The 26,278-nt window shown below is 43.2% G+C and overlaps 1 protein-coding gene across 5 annotated transcripts in view; it reads right to left on the reverse strand.

Annotated features, from left to right (window-relative positions):
• Cmss1 (cms1 ribosomal small subunit homolog) overlaps positions 1–26,278 on the reverse strand; it is a 315,958-nt gene that overhangs the window by 16,186 nt on the left and 273,494 nt on the right. For 3 of the 5 annotated variants that reach the window (XM_052740921.1, XM_052740923.1, XM_052740924.1), the window contains exons 2-3: positions 8,813–8,913; positions 1,463–1,534 (exon numbers count right to left, since the gene is read on the reverse strand). In XM_052740921.1, the coding sequence (XP_052596881.1) occupies positions 1,463–1,534; positions 8,813–8,913 (173 nt within the window). The remainder of the gene's footprint in view (positions 1–1,462; positions 1,535–8,812; positions 8,914–26,278) is intronic. The other 2 variants (XM_052740922.1, XM_052740925.1) reach the window with 1 other exon arrangement.

The raw sequence follows: 26,278 nt of genomic DNA on the forward strand, positions 1-26,278 counted from the left end.
TTGAGAACTTCTTGTTTAACTTGCCTTTTAGGTGGCAAGCCTCAGACTGAACTTCTGCAGACTAAGCTGAGCACAGGTGCTCACTGGAAAGCGGACTTGATGCTACTGAGTCTCCTGGTTTAGGAGGAGAGCCCAAGGCCCCAAGGGAACACAACAGAAGAGATGTCCCAGGAGATACTTTCTCTCATCTCTTTTTTTTTTTTTTTTTTTTTTTTTTTTTTTTTTGGTTTTTCGAGACAGGGTTTCTCTGTGTAGCTTTGCGCCTTTCCTGGAACTCACTGGGTAGCCCAGGCTGGCCTCGAACTCACAGAGATCCGCCTGGCTCTGCCTCCCGAGTGCTGGGATTAAAGGCGTGCGCCACCACCGCCCGGCTTTTCTCTCATCTCTTTTGATGTGGGCACCTTTGTATAGAACTTTTATTTAATGTATACAATATGTGGAAGCACAACTGTCCATTTTTGTCATAAACTCCCTTATTTCCTTCTAATGTTTCTCCAAAGACCCAGAAAGAGCGATTCCTACCGACTCCCCGACTCCCAGTGTCAGAACTACTCAAGGTTCCATCAAAGATATCAATCTAACATTGTCACCCTGGGCATATGTTAGCATGACCTCAGCCGAGCTTGAACCTCTGGAACCTAAGGCTCCTCAAGGCCCCGTGTGACTGAATTATCAAAGTGAAGTTAAAAAGGCACTTCTTTAAGGGCTTGCCAAACCTCAGCCAATTTGGCATGTCCTACCTTTCTATTTGGCCATTTTTGAGGAAAGAAAACATACGTATGCACACCCCTTTCTGAATGCTTGCTGTTAAATAGCTAACTGGTTGGACCCTCTTTTCTTCACCCCAATCATTTCCTCAGCCGACTTCAGCAGCAGACCTTACCTGACCTGGAGAGAAGCACACTGCTGTTCTCACAGCGGCTGTAGAGGGGAAAGCGGAGTCTGCACAGGAGCAGCAGCGTCTTCTCTGTGCACAGAGCCATTGTTTAAGAGGAAGGGGAGCATTTGCCTTGAATTATGGCCTGAATTAGAGTTAGAAATGCTCGACAGTACCTTCCTCTGCTTGTTTTCTTTTTGTCATTAGTTTTGTGTGTAAGGCTTAAAGCTGGAATGGCTAGGAAGAGGGTAATGGATTTTCTTGGATAAAGTAGAGGAGTGAGTGTCAGAGAAGTTCTGGGCTCTGTCTAGATTAGAATCTATGTGTGATGCCACAGTGAAAACCTAGTGGGCAAGAAAGCTGTTGGTGTTTCACAAGAGTGACATGGGAGTCAGGAAAGTTTAGTTTTAGTTCCCTAAAGAAAACTTATTCCTAGAAACCTTAGGAAAGTTAACAGATCTCACTAAATATTACAATTTCTGAATCTCTTAGTTGGGGACTGAAATAACTTCACGTAAGTATGGTATATAAAAATGTCATGGGAGCCACATGTGTCCATACCCCTGTAACAAACTCTTCTGGTACCTTTTTCCACTTCCTGGTCTTCCGGGCTTCCTCTTTTGTTTCCTTTGGTTGTGTCAAGAAACACTCTGTAGGCTGTAATGAAATATAAATGAGAAAACGTTCATCTTTGCAGGATGAAGTGTCAATGGACGTTATGAATCCCAAAGCATTTTCTGCGGGGCACAAACTCCTCGGAGTACCTTGGTAACATTCCACAGAGATGCTGGAAGGCCCACTGGGGCTGTTATGCAGCAGCTGAGCCGACAGAATTTGAGAAAGTCAGAAAGTAGAGATGACGGAAGACTGGAAAAATCTTTGAACAGAGATCAAAATGTGTGAGTGAGTGAGTGTATACATGTGCCTGATGTGTGCAGATTATTAGAGATGGAAGCCAGGGGCTGGTTTGTAAAATGCAGGCAGAAAGAGACGTGCTTAAAAGGCTGATGTGGCAAGGCAGTCCACGACTGACTGAAGTTTTCCATGAGCTGCCTGTGCTGAAGCCTGCACTTCCCAGCAGCTCTGATTGTAGTGCCCGCTCCTTCCCTCTTCTCAACATCAGAGAAAATCCAAAGTAGGATGTGTTTACTTATGCTTTTACAAACCCAGCTGTGCCAGCCAGCTGTACCCATGGAGTCTTTGCAACATGACCACAGAATAAATGGTCTTGCTAACAGTCTGAAAACAGGCCCCCCACTCTAGCACCCAGAGTGATTGATCTGCCGAGCCCCGAGCCCCAAGGATCCTACATAGCTTCGTGCTATTTTTAAGCTGAGTTTTGTTCTTTAAGGTAGAAAAGCAGGAAATTTGGACTAAAACTTTGATTTATAAAATGGAATGTGCAGGTTCCACATGTATTAATCATAAGCAGCAAAATAAAATGTTTCCTGCGCTGGATCTTTACGCAACATTTCATGCAGGTTGCCAAGAAAGATGTAAAATGGAAGTAGAAAGTTAGAGGCATTCCAAGTAGAGGATATGTTTAGCCAGTCAGTCACCAGTAGCAGTCTTGTCTCTATGGCTCTGCTCAAAATGATTGTAGATGAATCTTTTTAAGAAAGCGAGCAGATTAAAGCCAGGCATGGTGGCACACACCTTTAATCCCAGCAGGAGAAGCAGAGGTAGGTGGATCTCTGTGAGTTTGAGACCAGCCTGGTCTATATAGTGGGTTCAAGGACAGCCAGAGCTACATAGTGAGACCCCCGTCTCCAACAACAACAACAACAACAACAACAACAAGAAAACCTGAAGATTAGGAATGCCTACAGCCTCAAATCAAAGAGGGATACAATGGTCCGTAACTTCTTTAAGACACTGGGCCAACAACAACATTGTTTAGACATTGTTTCAGTCAATAGGGTAGATTAAAATAACATGGGAATCTTTCATCCTTAGCTTCTTTACAGTTTAAACAAAAAACCTGTGAAGACCAATTGCCTTGCAGCTTAAGAAAATAAAGATACTGTCTTTCTTACTTAGAAAGTTAAGCTGCCTTGTGGATTTAGATTCATGTCCATTTAATGTTGGTACATGTCAGTAAGAAACTGGGCCAAGGCCGCTAATATGTCACAAGAGATGCCAGATGGCCATAAGCCTCTAATTACAGAACAAGGAAGCATTGAGCTCTTCCTTCTGAGGCAAAGGTCTGGATGTAATTAGCAGAGTCCCTAAAGCACATGTTGGAGCCAGGCCTATAACCAACACTTGGGAGGCCGAGGCAGGAAGACTGCCATGACTACTCCTAAAGGATGGAGAGTTTAACTGTAGTGAGAAGGGAGAAGGCAGGCCAAGGGAAGAGTCCAGGCTGATCATGGCCAGCAGATTAAACTGGACGTGAGGGGAGAGAGGAGGAGGGAGAGCAAGAGAGGCAGCCTGGGCCAAGAGACCAAGGGACCAGTGCGGCCAAGACCACTGAGTTTTATATCTAGGGATCAGGCTAGGGGAAGGGAAGCGGAGTCCAGCCCCTGGGAGGGAGAGGTTTAGGGTAGGGGATAGAGTGAGGAGTCGGGGGAAGAGCCATAGGAGAGGAAGGGAGGGAGAGAGAAAGAGAGAGAGGGGAGGAAGGCAGAGAGACAGACAAAGACAGAGAGACCTTATCTCAAAACAAAAACAAAGACAACCAAACCAACCCCACCCCCGCCCCCCTCCTCCCCAAATTCTGGTATTAGTTTTGTTAACCATTATGAAGGTTCTGGGGAAGCTGATGTAGACACCTATTTTGTTTTCTTAGTTAGCATATGGAGCTATTCTCTACAAGAAGGTTTTGTTGTACTCAGAGTCCCCCAAAGACCACCAAGAGACTGAATCCAATGCAAAAGCAAAGAATCTTTTTACTACAAGTTAACTCAGGACTCTCGGTCCGTCTGATGCAGCAGCAGAGCAGAGGCCCTGAGTAGCAATGCGGCAGGGTTTTTAAAGCAAGGGGGTCTGGGGTCTACAGACTACACAGGAACAGACTCAGGGTTGGTTTATGCTGGTGGCAATCATGTTCATAACTTTTACTTGGCTAGGGTTAGTTGGGGGTTACAGTTATCCATTTTCGGGCAGGCCTGGACAAATCCTAGGCTTTGACCTTGAGCTGCCATGGAGGCTTGCTGGCCTCACACGTACACATTGACCCATGCACATAGTTCTAAGTTGGTGAGGTGTCCCAGACAGTAAACAACTGGCTGAACCTTGAGCAGTCAGAGTACATGCAGAAAGGGAGCTACTGCAAGGACTATGTCTTTTGTTCATGGCCCTTCCAGAAACTGGTTGCTCAAGTTCAAGTCTCAGGAAACTGAAATTGAGGCCTGATCTCTGAGAGAAGACTGAGCAGCCTGTTATGGCTTCTGCCTGGTCCTTTCAGTTTTAATGTGCTGATTACAGATTTTTAGGTTTAAAAGATGATTAATTCAAACATGACATGAGTTAAACCTAAACATGAGCTCACTTATTAAGGGTATGTACGGGCTCTTCAATTCTGGAGTTAAAAATAAAAATGCAATTCTGAATTGCTAACTTTAGCCCGATGTCTTCCAACAGCTGCTGTCTACCCTTGAGGACAGCACAGACAACATGGCAGACACAGACTAGCCACTCACCACTTCTAGAAGTTATTCCCATAGGACGAGACCTAAACAACCCTAAATGATGTCCTGTCTTTATAGTAGTCTTAAATATGTAGTCTGAAGAATCATGTGTATTCAGTATACACAAGAACAGAAATCTTTTAAAGACAGGGTCTTGCTATCTAGTCCTGGTAGGCTTGGGACTCACTCTGTAGTCCAGGCTGTCCTCAATCTCACAGAGATCCTCCTGCCTCTATCTCCCAGGTACTGGGAGTAAAGGCGTGCACTACCATACCTGGCTAAACACAGCTTTTAAGCATTTATGACACAATTAATTCTCAAGTTCTTAAGTATTAAATACTACATGCTTGAAGACTGCTTCTCACAGCAAACCAATCTCAAAATGAAGAAGTTTGGAAAAGTATACACCTATAAAGTCCAAGACACCAGAAAAGACAACTTTGGTGCAAAAATTTCAACCCTATTTTGGAAAATGGAGAAAATGGAAAGTGGTTCAGGCTGGGTGGAGGTGGAAACCAACATTGAATGAGACTGACCTGATGGGCTGTGAAGAAGCCCAGTACTTGAAGGGGTCCAAGAAAGTTTACAGCTAGAACAAATTGTCTCCTGACCCCATTCTCATTCTGTTCTAATCTCCTACCCTGGAAGCCAAGCAAACATCCCATTACTGCTTCCTTTCCCTGGTCCTTCCTGCCAATGGGCTATTCTCTGGGCAGATGAGGATATCTAGCAAGGAAAAGCACAGAGCTTGGGGTTTTCCACCATTTCCCACTTCCATGGCATACTTGCGCACTATTACCTTTTTTCCTTTTCTTGAGATAGGGTCCAGTGGTGTAGCTCAGACTGGCCCAGAACACAAGATTTTCCTTTCTCAATCTCCCAAGCACTGGGATTAGAGGCGTATATCACCACACTTGGCTCTAGATAGACTACTGACTCTTTACTTGGAAGAACATGAATGGGCAAAGAAAAATGCTGCAAGAAAGTGACATTTGGGGGTTTTAAAAATAGTTTGTGACTATCATCGTCCCAATAGTTACACTAATAAAAAAATGCTCTAAATTGAGTTTTTTTTTTTTTTTTAAAGAGGATTGTTCTTCAATACAAACAAAGCTAAGGTTAACTAGACATTTAAATAAAGTCCCCGATATGGGAGCCAAAAGACATTACTGAAAAAGAAGTAATATCAAATAGTAAGGAAAAAATGTGCAAAAGAACAAGAATTGGAGAATGCACTTCTAGGACTAAAGGGACCCTTTTAGAACAAAAGCTCCTCAAAAGTATGGTACAGTGAATAAGAGGAGAACTTCACACTGTGGATAAAGAAAAGAGTCTAAGAATTTACAAAAGGAAAATTAAATGCAAAATACAAAGGATCAGATCTGAGTGTGTGGTTTCAGCAAGGTTTCCTGGATTGTCTTATCACCTGCAACTCTCAGGGCGATACACAGCATTCTCTCCACTGATGCTAGCCAGGAGAGCTGGTCCAGCTGTGAGGAGAGGGAGGGAGGGATCAAGGGGTTGCGAATGATTATGCATGGGAGCTGTGGAAGTTGGGATCAGGATGAGGAAGGTGAACGTCCACTGTAGTACAGATCACTGTAACCTCACCGGGCCTCCTTCGCCTTTAACCAGGCATTTGAAAGACCACAGCCCTAGGACCATCCAGCAGAAAGCTCATCCCATTCTGTCCCCGAGGTGCATGACTATTCACAGTAATCAGCCGGCTCTATCCACAGACCACAGGTGACCACCACAGGAAAAAAGGCGGAGGGCAAACAGCATGGACTGTTCTCTTGACAGGTGGTACACGGATGAGGTGGTCACTGAGAGAAGAGGCAGTTGGCACAGACTGAGAATGCTTCCCGCCTGACTGATGGCCACTGAGGACTGGAAACATCTACACTCTTTTTCTTTATGACTTCTCTTTCCTACTGGTGCTGTATCTTTTCTGTAAAGTCACCTCCTGTAAGTGTGTGGGGGAGTAGGTATCAAGCAGTATAGCCTGCTTGAGAGCTATGATAAAATTACAGAAACAGAGGAGTTAGGGAGAGGAGATTTTTCACCCAGTCCACAGCCTTTTCACCAGTTTGGTATAATGCGTGAAGAAGCCGGAGGGTTCCTGGAGAATGGCCACGGATGACAGAGAGCTAAAGAAGGTAGCTCTCACATTCTCACACTGCTCACCTTTAATCTTTCTACTGAACAATAGATAGAAGTGATAAGAGTCTTTCCATGCTGCATTAGACTTTGCTAAAGTATTTTTTTTATTTATTAGCTACTGGATTCCAAGACCAATTTCTAGTCACTTTCCGTGGTCAACACTGGACCTTCAGCGTACTCTCAAGGTTGCCTTCCCAGTCCCATGTCATGGTAGCCCTGGACTTTGTTACTCTGCCCACATCCTATAAAAATGTTTCATTATTTAGATGACTACAGTGGTTTGATTAAAATGCCCCCTGCAGGTTTGGCATTTGAACAACTGGTACCCAGTTGGTGCCACTGTTGGGAGAAGTGTAGGAGGTGTGGCTTTGATGGAGAAAGTGGGTTACGGTGGCGAGCCTTGGGGTTTAAAAGCCTCCTGACATTCCCAGTGCTCTTTCTCTATACTTTGTGCTTGTGGTTAGAGATGGGACTCTTAGTCTCTTACTCTAGCTGCCATGCCTGCCTGCTGCTCTGCCCTGACATCTGGATTCTAGCCCTCTGGAACCTTAAGCCGAAATAAACACATGTCTTATAAGTTGCCTCGTTCATAGTGTTTTATCACAGCAACAGAAAAGTAACTAATACAGTGACATAATGTGAACCTTTGAGTATTTCACAGGTTTAGAACAGCATTTAAAAGACATGTACATACCTAAAAGAATAGGAGATGAATCCACACCAGTGCAAAGGCCAGGCACAGCTCTGAGAGTCTGGGGATTATTACTGTCTGAACTCAATAATGAGAGGTACCCTGCGGGGCTGTGATACAAATGCTCAAGAGGCTTTTGTGCAGGTTAAGGTCCTTCTAGGACAGGCACACATCTGCATGTCCTAGTGCCAATGTCCTTTCATGTGAGAGGTTACCAGACACTCAGAAAGCTACATATGGAGCTGTGGAAAACCACCAGAGCAAATGGTTCCAATAGGCTTCTAATCTCAGGCATGGGCAGGGGCAGGAACTCAGGAGACAATGCTAGGGAAGCAACTGCTGGCTCTCTACGGAACAATTCAACAGGAAGAATCCACCACTGGCCCCACCTTAGTGACTATAAGACCAGCTGATCCAAGTAAGGTTCTGTGTAGCTTTGCGCCTTTCCTGGAACTCACTCAGTAGTCCAGGCTGGCCTCGAACTCACAGAGATCCGCCTGGCTCTGCCTCCCGAGTGCTGGGATTAAAGGCGTGCGCCACCACCGCCCGGCCCAAGGCAACTCTTATGAAAGGAAGCATTTAATTGGGGGCTTGCTCGCAGTTTCAGAGGTTTAGTCCATGATCATCATGGCAGAAAACATTGTAGCAGGCAGGCAAGTGCTGGTGCTTTAACTGAAAGCTATATCCTGATCCATAAGCTGCAGGGTGGTGAGGGAGGGAGGGAAGGAAAGAGAGAGGCGGGAGGTGGACAGAGAGACAAGACAGAGAGACAGAGACTGGGGCTGGTTTGGGCTTTTGAAACCTCAATGCCCACCCCCAGGACACACTTCCTATAACAAGGCCATGCACCCCCTAATCTCTCCCAAATACTGCCATCTGAGAGAGTCGCTATCACAGTGACTGGGCATTCAAATGTATGAGCCTACTCAAACCACCACACATGGAAACAGCTAAAGCCTCTGGCACAACACCCTGGGTACTGTTGTGAAGCCTGCTTTCGATTGTGGCCTTGTGCATGGATGCCATGATAGGACCCACACACAAGTCAACTTTCCCCACGGAAGACTGGCATATAGCTCATATAGTACCTATAGCTGTTGTCAGCAAAGGATGAAAGTGATCCCTTAGCTGTGTGGATACTGTCACAGGCCTTTCCATAGAAGTGACAGACAGGTGAAGCCACATCAAGGAGTTCACCCAATTTAATGCTATGTACGGGCACCCACTGAGAAGTGACAGTGACAGCAGTGGTGTCTCCATAGAAACAGCTCTCTGGCCCCTGCAATATATTAAAAAAAAAAACACCCGGGAAGCCAGGCCTCACTGGTTTACAGTTAGGAAAACATGGCCTTTTGAGAGGCAGAGAGAGTAAAAGTTTCCCCCAACCCCAGCAACAGTTGATGTTAGAGTCAAGAAAATTCTGTAGCATGGCTGGCTACACATGCTCACAGTGACTGTCACCTGTCTGGTTTTGTTTGCTGGCTCAGGAGCTGGAGCGGTGTCCTGCGGCGTCATTTCTGGGTCTCCTCCTTCCTCACCACCTGATGGCTCTGAAAGGAGATGCGAAGTTCAGAAGTTAAAGAGCGCCTCTCCCATTCAGTGCAACCTTGGTAGTCCTGGCTTTCATTAGAAGATGACTTGAATGGAAATTATCGAAGTTGGAGACTGATTTAAGCACTCGTATGCTAGTCTTGTTTAGAATCTGAAAAACTAAAGATCACTAGAGAACATTTACGTGTTACAGTTTGAATCTGAAATGTCCCCTATGGTGTGATTAAGAAATGGTCCAACAAGGGGTGGGGTGGGGGTAGGATGTGCATGCATTTAGTCCCAGCATTCAGGAGGCAGAGGAAGAAGGATATTTATGAGTTCAAGGCCAGCCTGGTCTACACTGCATAGTGAGTTCCAGGATAGCCAGGACTACATAGAGAGACCCTGTTTCCAAAGAAGACCAAAACCAACCAAACCAAAGCAAACCAAAAACAAATCAAACCAAAAGGATGTGGTAGTGCAACTTCTAGAAACTGGGGCTCAGTCTTTGAAATTACCACATGATTTCTAGACTTCAACTTGTAGATTAGCACATAATTTTATTCTGTTCATGGCATGTGAGATGGTATCAAATACATATTAGGTTTCCTATCTACCTGAGCCAAACGCTTTGAGAATATGCTTAAGTGTCCAAAGTATTCAGCTCAGGGCTAGTTTGGAATTAAAAACCATCCCTCATTTACATTATTAAAGATTTATTTTATGTATAGGAGGGTTTTTTTTTGTCTGCATGTATATATGTGCACCATGTGCATGTCTGGTGTCCCAGGAGTTTTGGATGGTATGAGCTGTCAAGTGGGTGCTGAGAACTGAACCCATGTCATCTGCAAGAGCAGTAAATGACAGATGAGCCATCTCTCTAGCCCCTAGTCCTTATGAAAATGTTAAATTTCCTTCTTTTTTTTTTCCCCCTGGAGACAGGGTTTCTCTGTGTGACAACCTTGGCTGTCCTGGAACCCTCTTTGTAGACCAGGTTAGCCTTGAACTCACAGAAATCTACCTGCATCTGCCTCCCAACTGCTGGGATTAAAGACATGCACCACCATGCCTGCCTCTAAAAATATTAAATATGTAATACAACTATTTTCATATACTACTGTTAGCTTTAACAGTAACTTTAAGATAAAAAGAATGACCTAAATATAAATAGAGAGAGGAAAAGCTTTAGACTCTGTGTTTCTCCATTCCCTAGAATTTGCTAGCTGCAAAATACAGTCTATATTTGGCTAATCTAGTTGAAAATAGGTAACATACTTAAAGGACTCTATGCCCATGAGAAACATTTAAAATATCTTATTAATCAAATACTCTGAATCTCAGTTACTTCTTATTCCAAAAGTTATTTCATCTTTTGAAACTTTTCACATAAAATGAGATCATCTTGTCACTGTGGCTTGAACACATTAGCTGTTTCCTTAGTCTGACATTTTTTTGGTTCCAAAAGAGGAAACTGCTCCCCTGAAGTAAGGATGGTGGTTCTGTGATTTCCATTAAGAGAACAGTGCAAGAAAAGTATAGCAGTCCAAGCTAGCCAGTTCTTTAGAGCTGCTGGGATGTGAGGTGACGCCAGGCCTGTCCCACTCAGTCCCAGTGGGTCATTCAGCCTGTGAAGCAGAGGCACCAAGACAGGATTGCATTTCTTCAACTCCCCGAGGACTGTTTAAAAACTACATGGCCAGATGGGATTGGCTGAATTTTTCCGAAAGAGGAGGCAAGGACAACGTCCTTTTCCGACCCATGGCAACAGTATCAATTACAAACAGAAGGTTGCTCAGTTTTCTCTCAGCGTTTGCCTTTATCTCTATATAAATATCTAAAGTCCAATTTCCCAGCATCGAGGCTTTGAGAGGGATGCTGACAATGAAATCATATAATCAACTGCTCTTTTGAAGTTTGTGAAAGAATGTTATTTAAATCACAACCTATTCTTACTGTGATGGCTATCCTTGGTTGTCAACTTGACTACATCTGGAATTAACTAAATCCCAAGCAGCTGGGTACACTGTGAGGGATTTTTCTTAATTAAAGCACTTGCAGAGGAAGACCCACTTTTAATCCAGGTCTTTTGAGAAGGGAAGATCCACCTTTAATCGGGGCCACACCTTCTGGTGGCAGATTACATACAGGACATGGAAGAAGGAAGCTTTTGCTCTTTGCCTGCTTGCTCTAGCTGCCAGGCTCATTCCTTCACTGGCACTAGAGCCCGCTGCTTTGGTATTCTGGCATATACTGAAGATCAGCTGGGACATATAGGCTCATGGGCTGAACTGGATTCTTGAGCTTTCTGTTGGTACAAAGCCATTGTTAAAATAGTTGAACCACAGCCTGTAAGTCACTCTAATACATCCCATACGTATTTATTACAACTTATTTTCCGTATTGTCTGGCGCAGGAATCTGCACACTTGAGGTACACGATCATCCAGAGAGTGGGTGATTGGTGCAGAGCAGTTGTGCTGGTTATGGTTTCTTATCACTGTGATAAAAACACTATGATCAAAAGCAACTTGGGGAGAAAGGGATTTATTTCAGCTTATAGTCGCAGTTCCTCAAGTCAGGAACAGGAAGCCAGGGCAGGAACACGTGGCAGGAACCTAGGGCAGGAACTAAAGGGGAGGCCATGGAGGGACACTGCTCACTGGCTTGCTCCTATGGCTTAACCAGCTTGTTTTCTTACACAACTCAAGACCATACGCCCAGAGTGGCACCACTTACAGTGAGATGGGCCTTCCTACATCAACCATTAGTTAAGAAAATGCCCCACAGATTTCCCCACAGGGCAACCTGATGGAGGCATTTTTTCAATTGACCTCTTCCCAGATGACCCTAGTTTTTTTCAGGTTGATATAAAAACTAGTTAGCACAGCACTTATGGCCACTGTTGGTGTTGCTCAAATCTGCTATTGTGCATAAGAAGTCTAAAGTAGAGTGAAAGCAATTAATTGTGTCCTGATAAACTTTACAGTGACATTTTTATTGGATTTGGCCACGAGCCTTCGTTTGCAAAACATTGACTTACTACATGTAAGTTAAAAGTAAAAAGAGGTTTCAAGGTTTGTAAAGCATAGTTTCTAACTGTTTGATAGGAACACCTATATATGATCATAGATAAATTTTTGATTTTTGTTTGTTTGAGTCAGGGTCTTGTTATACAGACCAGGCTTGCCTCTAACTCTCCATCTCCCTACCTTAAAGTCTCTCTGGGCTCTATTTTATCTATCTATCTATCTATCTATCTATCTATCTATCTATCTATCTATCTATCTATCTAATCATTCATTCATTGTGCATGATTTTTGCCTGCATATGAATGGTCAGGATGTGCATGCCTGGTGCCCGTGGAGGTCAGAGGAGGGCATCAGGTCCCCTGGAACTGTAGTTACAGATGGTTTTGAGCTGCCATGTGGGTGCTAGAAAGAGAACCCAGGTCCTCTGCAAGAGCAACAACTGCTCTTAACTACTGAAAACCTTGAAAGGCTCCTGCCTTAGTCTCCAGAGGGTGGCAAATTTGTGTTTTTTAGAACTTTTCTACTTATGAACACTTATCTCTTAATCACTTACATAGATATGAACATCTCCTCACTCCATTTTGAACTTGTCGGTTTTTAATAGTAATTCTAACAACTTTTTAACTTGCACACAACCTAAGTATACTGGCACACAACAGTTCAGGGACTTTTAATGGCTTCCTGTTCAGTTGCTCCCATATAACTATGTTCTGACTCTCTTTTCACCTGGGGAGTGGTAAGGGGTCTTCTGTATTTCTAAAAGTGTTTGGCTGTTCTCTGGGAAAGCTACATCATATAAACTGAAAAGTCATGCTGCATATAGAGCCTTAAACGCTCCAAAGAGTTTCGCTACAATTACTCATCCCTTGGAGCCAGATTGTTTTCCTTGGCCAGGAGAACCAGGGCTCAGAACTCTCTTCAAGAACCTTGTTCCCAGCTCATTAAGAGACTCCCACCAGCATCACTAAGCAAGCACACGTTCCCACACTTCAGCCATGCAGGACACGGTGAGGGGCGGGGAGGATGAGGCAGCAAGGAGGAGTCATGTTACAGAAGAAGAGGCAGTCAACTTCACTGAGAGGTAGTGCGATAAAGGAGGTGCCATGTTCTAATTGCTTCTGTACATCCATAGGACAGTTAATACAGATACACTGTGACTAGAAGAGTAGGCTTTGCGGCACTGTAGGCCACCTCAACAAAGAATCATTTTATCTGTAGGTGCATCTCACTCAGGTTATTCAGGAAACACAGTATCTTTGTACTTTACTGTCTCTTATCACCTCCTAGCATCTTTCCTCTTCCCTTAAGTTAGAAAGACCTGAAAGCAGAATTAAGGCTGTCCGAGGGCTGTCTTAGGGTAGTAGCAGGCACCTCCAACTTTCCAAGAAAAAGAAAATGAGGGAGAAAGACACAGGGGAAATGGAGACCCAGGGGAGGAGGTGGAGGAAGAGCCAGGAACTCAAGCCCAAGTCTATCAAGCCAGCACATGGCATCCAGCCACTGGGACAGGCTGTTCAAGAGTCTTGCCATACCTGGCCATGTCAGTTTAGGGTCTACGTGTCAGGATATTGGAGCCCCCAAAGTCTTCCGAAGGTTTACACTGATTTACCAGGCTTCATGCTGGAATAGCTTTTGCCATTCTGTGCCCCACCCCCACTGGCTCTTACATTTTTTCTATTGTCTTGATATTCTCTTATATACAGCAAAGAACTGGGCTAGATTCTTTATCTCTTAAGTTCCTGAGGGTCCCTTCTTCTTCCGAAAGACCTGACCGAAGAAATGTTTTAGGACAAAGATCTGAGCCAGTATGCTGGAATGCAGTATCTGTTGGTCTTTTGAACGTGGGGTGATTCAGAATGGGGAGTGGGGGCCATTCCTTTCCCCCATTATTTTGCCATTTCTAATGGCAACAGCCACAATTTCCTCCACGTTCCAATAATGGTTCTATTTTCAGTCTGGGATGTCCCTAGCAACAGATTCAGAGTTTTGCTTACAAAATATGCCGCACGTTCCCACAGGAAACTTTAAAGCCAAGAATTTGGAGCAGGATGGCAACACATGAGATGAAGTTGCTTTCTGGGTCCTGACATTCTGAGAGAGGTAGAGTGTTCACACCAACAAGAGCACCTCGGAGAGAACTTGGCTGAAGAAAGTCTGAGTTGGGGAAATGCTCATGTTTCTCCTGCCACTTTTAAGTCAGTCGAGTTAAATCTTGTTGATTATCTAAAAAGGCTGACTGCTCTAGTTTAGTAATACTCTATGTATTTCTTAAAAAAAAAAATAAAGATGAACTCTATTGTGGTAGCACATGCCTTTGGTCCTAGTACTTGGGAGGCAGAGGCAGATAGTATTGCTGTAAGTTCTAGGCCAGCCTGGTCTACACAGAGTTCTAGGACAGCCTGGGCTGCATAGAGGGACCCTTTCTCAAACAAACAAACAAACAAACAAACAAACAAACATACATACATACATACATACATATGTTTATTTTCTATGTCTGTGTGTGCTCACTTATCTGTACGTGCACCACATGTGTGCAGATGCCTATGGAGCCCAGAAGAGCCAGTAGATGTACTGTCTGTGAGCCAACACTTGGTGTGGGTGCTGGAACGGGAGCTTGGGTCCTCTGCAAGAGCAGCATGTGCTCTAAGCCACTGAGCCATCTCTGCAGTTCGCCCAATGTCCTTATTTAAAATGCCCACAGAAAAAGCTCCTTGTGAACCTACACCTATGCCAAGGCCACAACATCCTCACTTCACCTGTGAACTCTCCGGCCTCAGTGGCAGGGGGAAGAGCCTTCAATGCCCCAAACCAGGGGCTCAGGACTCGGCTACCTTTGTGACAAACACTGGGAGTAGGTCATACAGGAATCGGGCGACAGTTTTCCAGGGAAAACTTCTTTCTGTCCTGCAATAAAGCATCCCCCACCTACTTTGTTTTTTGCTTAAGGAAAAAAAAGATGAGTTGGCTTGTGACATGGATCCAACTTCAGTACCGCATGTTCATGTTCCTTTCTAGTCTGCTTTATCCTGAGATAACTGTACATTTAGTTCCAATTGCCGAACTGTGAACTAGGTGAACAGGCTGTGAATGACAGTGGTAGCATTCTGTGCCTCAGTGTTTTCGCAGAGTTTACCCGATTAGTATATTTGGTGCATCTGGAAGCACTATAGAAACTCTCCATTCCTAGATGAGAAAGCAGTAACAATGGCAATTCTTATATAATCCTTATTTTTATACAAGACACTTCCAAATGCTCTAAGCAAATTAATTCAACCCTCGTGTGAATCTTAAGAGTAGGGGCTACTGTGATTACTGCCCACTTTACAGAGCTGGAAACTGAGGCAAGGTTGATGACAAGAGTGCCAGGCTTTAGAGCCAGGCAGTATGGATTCAAAGCTCTACCCATGATGCAAAATTGGCCCATTATGTTGGAAAGTCAATTAAGCTCCTTTCTGGTGGTATGGGTGTCTATGGGATTTGAGCACAGCTTAGTATAACCATGTATGCTATTTTTAACGAGAACTCATCTAACTGAGGGAGAAGGTGCTGCATGTAGCAATCAGTTCCCCTCTTCCCTAAAGCCCCAAACCAACAAGTCAGTACCTTTCCCCGTATTCCCTGTTTTATCTGTGCAGGAAAAAAGCTGCTTTATGTCGTCACCGTCTAGTTTAGTGTCTGTGTCCCACAAGGACTCATCTGCATGTTACTTTGGGTTACTACTGCACAGGTGAAGGAACAGTGATGAGAACATCCTCGGGGCTATCTGATCCCTAATAAATATCTCTGAAGAATGCCTCATAAATTAATTATTGTGTTCATACAGGTTCGTGCATGTGTGTGAGTGTGAGTGTGTGAGTATGAGTGTGTGTGTGTGTGTGTGTGTGTGTGCACTCGAGTACCAGAGATTGTTGCTGCACCTTGAGTGTTGTTATCTGTCTGTTCTTTGGAGACAGGTCTCCTGTCAAACCTGAGATCACCGAGGAGACTATGCTAGGAAGCCCGTGAACTCCTGTCTCGGTCCACACCTCCCGGCTCTGAGATTACAGACAGACGCCACCATCCCTGCTACGCCACCACACCCAGCTTTTTACATGGGTGTGGGGGATCTAACTCAGGCTCCCCTGCTTGCATTGTGCACACTTTACTGACTGGGCCGTCTCCCCGGCCTCTGCAGGACACCTTCTAATGGCTCCCAGAACAGAGCTCTGGGTGGCTGTTTTAAGAGGTGTCAGGACGGAGGAGTGATGGGAGGACACTAGGAAGTCTAAGGTTTTTAGTTCCAACTTTTATGATTTGGGGCAAATCACTTACTTTATGCTACAGTTTTCTCATTTGTCGACTGGTGAAGTCATACTGCTGTGAATTATGATTCTCTTTTGGTTTATGGTAAGTTCTCTTGGAAAGGTATACACCATGGCCATGTCAAAATTTCCACAGTGTGGCAGAATGTCAAAGCACTGAAGGAAAGGGTAATGTCTTAAAAAATACAGGTGACTATGGCTCTTTATGTGGGTCTGCAAGTTATGTAATTTTTCCTAAGAGAAATTTCGTAAGGAAGACACTGGAGTCTGGAGTCAGCCTTGCAGCCCAGTGTTACAATGTTTAATCCCAGGGAAGAGACAGAATACAGTGGAAGGCACAATTCTGTTAGGATTGCCTTTGGCTCTCCCTCAGAGACTCCGACCGCCTGCTTACTGCATCCCCTCATGTGTCTTGCAAATCCATAAATACTCATACTCCCCATAGGAAAGGCCCTTTCTTAGGACTCAGGACAATGTGCTTTTCTGTTTTGTCTTTAGAGTTTCCTACTGCTAAACTGGCTTAAGGACATCAGGCTATCAACTCACTGTCAAGTCCATGCTAAGAGGGTTTATATTTAGAATGTTCCAGAACCTCACTTCCTTGGTCTGATGATGGCGTGGGATAAAGCAACATGGAACAACCTAACGGAATAGATAAGATGGTCTAAAATCTAACTCCATTTGTAAATCAAGTTAGACGGAGGGGTTCTTTGTTCAAAAATTAATTAAAATTTATAAAGAACTTGTAAATAAAAAAAATCACTTAGTGAAATTTTAAATGACATTGTTTACCACTTTTCCTAATACAATGTGAGGACATAATGTGGGGCTGGAGAGGTGGCTCCGCAGTTAAGAGCACTGGCTGCTCTTGCAGAGGTCATGAGTTCAATTCCCAGCACCTACATGGCAGCTCACACCTGTCTGTAACTCCAGTCCCCAGGGTTTCTGCCACCCTCACACAGACATACATGCAGATAAAACCTCAATGAACATAGAAGAAAAATATTTTATGTATTTAAACAACATAATATATTAACTACAGATATTACAAAAAATATAGAAAATTTAAAAGAAACAAAAATTTGGTCCCACATAAAAAGATGGTTTGATTAAAAAACAACATTTTAATTTTGATGCATTTGCTTCCGCATTTTGTTTTCGCTCTGTGTATATAGACGTGTGTGTATTCACATACACAGACTCAATTTTACATACCTAGAATTACGTACTATATATAAACACTTGACCCCTTAACATTGCATGTAAACATTTTCCTATGCCACTAAACAGTTTTTTGTTCTGTTTTGTAGAAAGGGTCCTCTTACGTTGTCAGGATGGCTTCGAACTCATGATCCTCCTACTTCAGTGTCACACATTCTGGGACTGATGAGATCAGACTACGTCCAACTCTAAGTCACTTCATATTGTGTCACATGGTGTCTCTCTTGAAAGCTGTACACTGCCCCGGAGACACTCCATTTTACATGCCATGTTTAACTTATGGTGAGTGAAAAACAGGTAGGGGACAGACAGTTGAGCGCTCGAGACGGTCCAACAGGCTTCAGGCTCATTTTAAAGTCCCACTGCTGAAATGGTCTACTCCAATTGCTTGTGTCTACTGATTTGACTATTTGGTAGTAGTTCTGCACTTTGCCTCTAGGCCTCCACGGTTTTGCCTGGGTAGCTGAACTTGACTTGGAAGTTCAGCTCAACTCTGATCATATGGCTTGACTTTGCAGACTGATAAAGGTTTGTTATGTAACTCCATGGAAATCCTCTTTGCACCTCTATCAGCTTTCTGCTGCCTTCAAGAAGGCCTTTGGGAAACTCCTTGAACTCTGCTGTGGCCTATTGTAGCCATTCTGTAACACACACACACACACACACACACACACACACACAGAGGGAGGGAGGGAGAGAGAGAGAGAGAGAGAGAGAGAGAGAGAGAGAGAGAGAGTTGTGATCTAAGAGTTAAATATTAGTAGTTAGAATCAAAACAAGGAACCTGCATTTTCCAAAGGCCAACTACTGAGGGAAATCAGGACTACCTAGCAAATCATGGCTGAGAACACCGATACAGCTTATGAGTTTATTGTTAGCCAATAAATTCTGACATTGTAGAAAGTTACAATCATGTCTGTTTCTGCTCATGATAGTGTACCACTACATTTAGTTCCTTGAATATTATCTGTATTCTCATAAAAGATTTTTAGAATGGAAACTACATTGTACAAGACATGAATTAAAAAAAACCTTAATTTCTATTTCCTAGAATATTGCAAAGTATTAACCATCTTATCATAACCCAGCAAACAGTGGGCATTATATTCTTTATACTACCAACCAGTAAAAACGACACATTTTAATTTGATTAGAAGCAAGGCTCAGCATTTTTCTTGTTTTAATAGTCATGTGCATTTTTTACATGAGTAGAAATTCTTAACCTTTGCTCATTTGTCAAGGAGATTTCAGTGTTTTCAGTATCTATTTGTTGAAGTATAAAATTATAAAAGTATGATTAGGGCCATTTTAGGAAGCTGGAATCCTGTCCTAAACCTAAGTCAAAATTCACTTCACAACTTTGTAAGAGCATAAAATTAGCAAGTCAAGGAGGAATGTTAAAAATTAAGCATTCTAAAATAATTTGGTGCAAAGATACATTAACTTGATACTTCTGTGCTGAGGAAGCTGGTGGGAAACTGATAAGTCTTTGTTCACTATATTTCTTTGAGGATAGAAAACTTGGTATTACAGTAGGAACACTACTTTGGAACATACAGTAGAGTCAAATATGAGCAGGAGTGTTTCAGGCAGCATTTATTTCAGGTAGCATGAAGGCATGAGCAGGGCAAAGTGTCCAAGTCAAACCAAGGCTGCAGTTAAGTTGTGAGGTGCAGCATGGGTGTACACCACCAGACACACCTCATAGTTACTGGAGGGAGGGATACCTCAAATTCATTACATGTTTGGTTCTGAGTTAACTTTTGGTCACTGCACATTCAAAGGCCTAGTGCTACTGACAATTCTTTTGAAATCCCTGGGTGGAGTTATGCACCTCTAGAGTGGGCTACAACCTACAGTCAAGAAGCTGTGAATTAGAATACTCACCACACTATAGCTGTCTTCCCTGAACTGGGGGCGGGACAGGGTATCCTTTCATCCTTGCATATTATACAAGTAACAGTATAGAATCTGGCAGGTATTTTCCATCAACATTTGCTAACACATCAAGAACTGACCCTATAATGTGAGTCAGTGGTTAAAGTTTGTGTGCTACATGGGAGAAGGCATTATGTCCAGTTGAGCTCTTCAGTAGCCACCAAAACAGACTATAGGGAAGACCTTATGGCCTGTACAGTACACTGAAACAGCTTGTAGAATTAATCATTATTTCCCAACTGTGAGGGGAATTCAAGTCCAGGAAATCCACAATTTCGAGACCAAGTAATATTGAAGACTTCAAAATAGAGCTGTCCAGTGTGATCTATAAAACAGAACACACTTTATAGGAACCAAGAAACAGCTGTTTCCCCATTTCTGTTTTAAAAGGGGAAACAGGCTATAGGGCTCAAGGGTATATCCTCAGCACATGGAGGAAATTTATTTGCTTAGAGAAATGTGACATGGAGCTGGCAAAGGGCTTGGTTTGTAGGAGATAATGTCCTGGTGGGTGAAATTAAGAGGATAAGAAGGCTATACAGAGTCACTTCAGCACTGTGATCAATGAGAAAGGAAACACCAATAAACACAGGAGGAGGAAAAAGAAAAGAAAGTTGAAATTAAAGAGAACTGTATGGACTCAAGGGAAGCCATGAGCTGCAAGAACCCAGTATTGCTTACAGTAATAATGACTTTAGTTAAACAGATTGTAGGTGAAGATGACACTGATCTAGACAAAAGTAAAGAACTGAAGCCTGTCAACAGTAGCAGCATAAATATTGAGTTTCTCCCTCCAGTGGAAGGGATTTTTACAACATTAACAATATCTGGAAAACACATTAAGACTCTAGGGGAGAATTTTAGAATGCTAGAATAGACTTAGAAACAGGTAAGAGACAGAGAGGCATGTTTCAAATTTTCATTTAAAATTTCATGTTTAAACTTAACTAGCAGCAATATTTTTGATATAACTAAGCATTTGTTGAGTTGAAAAGAGTACACATTTTGTATGATTTACCATATTCTCTCAAGTGGCAGTTGGCAGCCAGCATTCTTTTGCGTTTCGTAAAAGTACACAATCATTATTATTTGGGGAAAATGACCTAATTCTTTCTTTAAAATAATAACGTTAATGTTGGTTTCCTTCAACTCTGTATTTCTCTTCTCTCCTTCCTATGACTTATGATAAAAGTATTCACCATGGCCATATGGGTATGAATTCATTCATCCCTCAGATATTGAATGGGCACCTGTTCCATACTCAGTATTCTGCTGTGTCTCAAGGTAGAAAGATAAATAAGGTTTGGTTCTTACTCTGAGAAACTGACCATATACTGGAAAAGGCAGATGTGTGTGAACAATTCAAATGTGATGTGAGACTATAGTGATGGAGAACGGACATAAGACTGGCAGGAGTTTGGGATTGGGTTGACTAAAAGGAAGTACCGAGAGTCATCTAAGTTGGGGGACTGTATGCATACTGTTCATTGAAATCCAGAAGTCTATATACAAAAGGAAAGGTAAGTTATTGTGTGACGATTTGAAAGTTAGAGCATATGGTGTAGGAGATGCTTAGGAGCAGAGGATTGGAAGAGCATCTTCACACGATGATGGCAATGGAAGAACTACTGCCAGATGAAGCAACATGCCTGAACCTGAATACACTGTCCAGTGAAAGCAGAGAAAATGAAGTGTGTCCCGCATGACGGCGTTTGTAGGCATGTCTAGAGTAGGCAACATTAACTTCTGATGACCGGTGACTTCAGGGTGGGAGGACAGGGTAGGATTGACTGGGAAGGATCATAGGGAATTTTCAAGAATGATAGGGTGTGAAGAAATGTAGGCTTTGTTCAAATCTGTCTGGCTAGCAAACTTGTTAAATGTAAATGATATCTCAATCAAAATATGACCTCAGCTGTCTTGGCTTATTTCTTAAAGTACAGATTTCCTAATGGTGTTTAAGTGAAAAAAAAAAAAAAAAGAAAAAAAAAGAAAACCTCTCTACCATATTTTTATGATAAACTGGAGTTTCTTTTGTGTTCTTAAGGAAATAAACATAATAACCAGTAATGAATTTCCTCAATGATAAGTCTTATGGAAACACAGCGTGTGAGTTGCAGCAGCAGAGGGCAAGGAAGGCAGCAGAGCTCAGCATCAGGTGGCCTTGGGATCTAGAAAGGCCTCCCGAGAGCACTAAGTCTCCTTTGGAAGAACACTCCTGAGAAGATGTGCAGGCATGGTAGTGAGGGCTGGAAGTGTGCTGCGCGCTATGTGTAATCGGATGACCACCTCACTGTTTGGAACTTAGACTTGGGAAAGCTGGGGCGTGGCCCAGACTCTGCAGGCAGAGCAAGCATCCACAAAGAAATCTTGGTCTCTCATTGTTTTCTGTCATGGGCAGCAGTCGCTCTCACTCTGGGGAGCTCCAAGAAAAGCGACTTGGGAGGCAAGTCCCTCTGCTGGACAGAAAGAATGAGGATCAGGTCCAAGCCTTGGCAATAGAGGTGTGCTATTGGTAAGAGCTTGGAAATAATTATGACAGAGATAAACATGGTTCTAAAATTGATATAGTCATGTTCCTGTTTAAAGATGATTTTGAGCCCCATGAAAAAAGCCAAAGGCCAGCATTTCACAGGCTGCTAGTGAGTTCTACAGCTTTGATCACTATTTTCTTTTCGTAGTTCATTCCTCTCACCCTCTGCCCAACTTTTCTTTTTTTCATTTTCTGCCAGAAAGTTCACAGCAATGGCAAGGAAACAATAGTGTCCTCAGAAGTGTATTTGCTTACCTAAGGATCACAACCACGTCAGCTCAAGTCTCAATGCACAGTCCCTTCCTCTGACGAGCAGCTCTGAGGTCGGTGTGCCAAGGTGAGTTTGGTTTTTAGATCATTGTTTTAGTATACAAGAGAACTCACATTCTCACGTTTTAAAGAACACGAACTAGTCCACCATTTCTTTAGAGTCAGGTGGCAACCACTATCCATGAGAATGAAAGCAGGTTGGGACCTCAACGATGAACTTGCTAGCTTCTGAAGTGGTTCCTAGACTTGAGGTGTGTGCAACGTCTCTTTCCACAGACGGCAGCCCAGGCACAAATAAATCTTCCCAGGAACATTTTACCTTACTTTTCAGTTATTTTAACTTGGTGATTAGAACTTGGTGGAAAAGGTTAACATGACCTTTTACATCCTGGGCTCCACATGGTGATTGCTTTTAACATAGAGAAGCATTCCCTAGCACCACCTTCTGTGTGTACACCAAGCCCTAGGGCTAGAGTTTATTTATATTGGCTACTTTATACCTTCTCACTCACCCCTCCAGTTTCCCTTACCTTCATGCCAAAAAGCAGACACAGAGTTTTTCCTTTTTATAATTTACTATGTTGAACATACATCCAAGTCAGGATGCCCCTTTCATCCACAGGAAGAGTCTGGGGCCACTTGACTCATTGACAGGACAAGCACAAAAATAGAAAAGGCAGCTTGGCTAAGAAGGAGAGACCAGTGGAAACTTTGAAGGCAGCACACATCTAAGGAGCTATGTCATATGAAATTAACTCTGAAGTCAGCGATTAGAGTCAGGTTACAATCCAACTATAATTCTGCTGCTAATTACTCAACCCATTACAACACTTATTTCATTGAGAGACACTTCTAAGGGTGGGCTGGGGGCAGAAGGAAGGAAGGAGACAGCCAGATAAATGGCAACTCTTTCCTTTTACAAATAGACATGCCTAACAGGCTCCTAACTGAAATGATTACTTCTTGCCCGAGTGAGAGATCATATGTGAGTCTCCCCTTTGCAGCAAAACAAGACACCTCAGACCACAGCTCTTCAGTAAATCAGAAAAGATCACTGAAGAAATCATTTGGTTTATGTGGCAGCATAAGAAGCACTGAGGAGAGCTGTCTACAAAAGCCTTCTCCTTACAGGAAAGAGGGAGGGGATAAACGGGGTGCTTGGAACAGTCCAGCTCTATGTATTCTGGACTTCTAAAGACTTCAAGGTTCACAGAAATACTAAGAAGGAATGGCAATTGCCAGAGGGGAGCTGTCAAAAGAATGCCAAGTACTACGAACAGGGGCAGCTATAAATATAGGGAATGAGTTAAGACAACATGGAGCGAGTACCTGCCAGCTTGAGACTTGCACACACTCAACCACTCTAAACCATCACATCAGTACACAGAAGACTACGGAGGACCACCACCTGGTGACTGCTCCAGGCAGGCACTGTGCCACGGGCTGCTTGTCTGCTACCTCAGGGGTGTCATCCTCTCCCTTCCTGCACAGGTCCTAGGTGGCCCCTTGCCACCCGGAGGTGTATCCCCGATACTATCGCTATTGGCACTTGGACAACAACACTGAGTGGTGGGTTCTGTGGGAAGAGACCCATTCTATGAACAGTTTGTTGCAGGGTTACATCACATGAGGCTGCTGAGGTCAAGGTCAGCAGTTGTGACCTGGGGGTCACTGGAAAGGTCTGAGCTTCTCAGGTCTCGCTTTCTCTTACCATTTCTGTTCCCCACATACTCTCCTCAAAAGAAAAGAAGGGGAGCAGTGATGCCTGAAGCTGAAGTGTACAAGTCAATGGCCAGAAACCAGACGTGTCCCATGGAATCAAATCATCACAGTGTTGGTGACAGAGTTAGGACAGTTGAGGAACCAGCTCCTAGTTCAATGTCTAATTTCAAGTTATTGTTGGGGCTGAGCTTTCTCTCACCCTGCAGCTTTTATTTTGGAAAATCTCCAAAGCACACTTTTAGTCATACTTGAGTAATTGAAACATGAAAAAAAAATGCAATGTTTCAGCCACATTAAATTCTAACCAGATGCTCTTAAAGTTTTTGCATGTACGCATCACCTTTTGCTCTAGCAGAGAGGGGTGGAAATGTGTCCATCAGAAACTGGAAATACCATGCTCTTAAGAGGCACCATAGCCTACTGACATACTACATCTCCAAAGAGGAAATAAAGAGGATCCCATTGGCCTCTCTAATTCTCCCTTTCTCCTCTGAACATGGGGAAGCCAAGTACAATCAAGTTAACACTTACTGAATGCCTTCTAAATGCCAGGGGCAGTGCTGAAGGGCAGTAGGGAGTTGGCAAGAATTTAATCAACCTGCAAACGGAAAATAACATCTGTCTAGGATTCTGGTAAGGAATGTTGGGACTAGGTTCCCACTTGAATAGCTAAGCACTAGTGGTGGTGTTTGCCCTTTCCTTCCATGAACAGGAAGCAGAGAGAGAAGTGGTTGGGGTGTTTAAAAGAAGAGCAGTGTCCCTGGGAAGAAAGCACTCTTCGCAAGGGAGATGCATCCCAAGCACACACATACTCTCAGCACTTGGGAGGTGGAGGAAGAGGCAGGAGAGCACAGGACATGTGTGCTGCTTAACTTGAGGCCAGTCTGGGATACGTGAGACACGGTCTCAAACAAACCAACCTACAAATAATAACAGGTTGTCTTTGGGCTGTTAATTCCAATGTCACCATCCCTGCAACAAATCCAACCTGTTTGGCCTTCTGTAATCCCCTCCACTCTTAACATGAGTATGCAAAGCATGTGTGTGTGGTGGTGGGGGTGGTGTTGGCATAAGTATGGCTGGGAAACACAGAACCTCACGGCACACGAGGCAAGTACTCTACCACTGAACTACAGTCCCAGCCCTGAAATCTTTAAAAATGTAAATAGGATCACAAGACTGTTCTGATTAAAACTCCACAACATTGTGCTCTTGCAATCAAAGTAATACCTATGTAAGAACTATCAGCTATTAGTCTTGGCTGTCAAACACTGTGCAACTTTTATGACAAGAGATTCAAATCTTATCTCCCCTATCGTGATGGCTCTTCTTGGTTGTCAACTTGACTACATGTAGAATTAACTAAAACCCAAGTGGCTAAGCACACTTGTAAGGGATTTTTTTTTCTTTAATTAAATCACTTGAAGTGGGAAGAACCACTTTTAATCCAGACCTTTTGAGGTAGGAAATAAGACCTTTAATCTGGGCCACATCTTCTGGTGACAGCCTATATAAAGGACGTGGGAGAAGGAAGCTTTTGTTCCTTGCCTGCTTGCTTTCACTCTCCCTGGCAAATTCATACCTTCACTGACACCACAGAGCTTACTTCTTCAGGATTCTGCCTATATTGAAGACCAGCTGAGACATTCAGCCTTATGGACTGAACAACTATTGGATTCTTGGACCTTCTGTTTGTAGACAGACATTGTTGGACTGTTAGCCATTCTAATAAATCCCCTTCATATATGTATGTATATACATATATACATCCATATATTATATACACATATATACATCCACATATATGTATATATACATATATACATCCATATATTATATACACATATATACACCCACATATATGTATATATACATATATACATTCACACACATATATACACACACATATATATATTCATTCTATAAGTTCTGTTCCTCTAGAGATCCTGTACTAATACAGATTTTGGTACCAGAGTGGTTCTAGAGCAACAGAAGTATAAGTGTTATTTTTATTTATTTAATAAATTTATTTTACATCCCAACCGTAGTTTCTCCTCCCTCCTCTCCTCCCATTCCCTATCCCCCCCCTTCCACCTCAGCTGCAATACACTCCTCCTCCTGTTTCGTTCAGAAAGGGGCAGGCCTCCTATGGGTATCAGTAAAGTATGGCATAAAAAGTTTCGGTAAGACTAAGCACCTCCCCTTGTATTAAGGCTGGGCAAGGCAATCCAGTATGAGGAATAGGTTCCCAAAAGGCAGCCAAAGCAGTAGGGACAGCCCCTGCTCCCATTGTTAGGAGTCCCACAAATAGACCAAGACTGCCACATATATGTAGAGGGCTTAGGTCGATCCTATGCAAGCTCCCTGGT

The sequence above is a fragment of the Peromyscus californicus genome, unplaced genomic scaffold (assembly GCF_007827085.1).
Source record: "Peromyscus californicus insignis strain IS unplaced genomic scaffold, ASM782708v3 Scaffold_16__1_contigs__length_79575227, whole genome shotgun sequence".
Classification (NCBI taxonomy): Eukaryota; Metazoa; Chordata; class Mammalia; order Rodentia; family Cricetidae; genus Peromyscus; species Peromyscus californicus.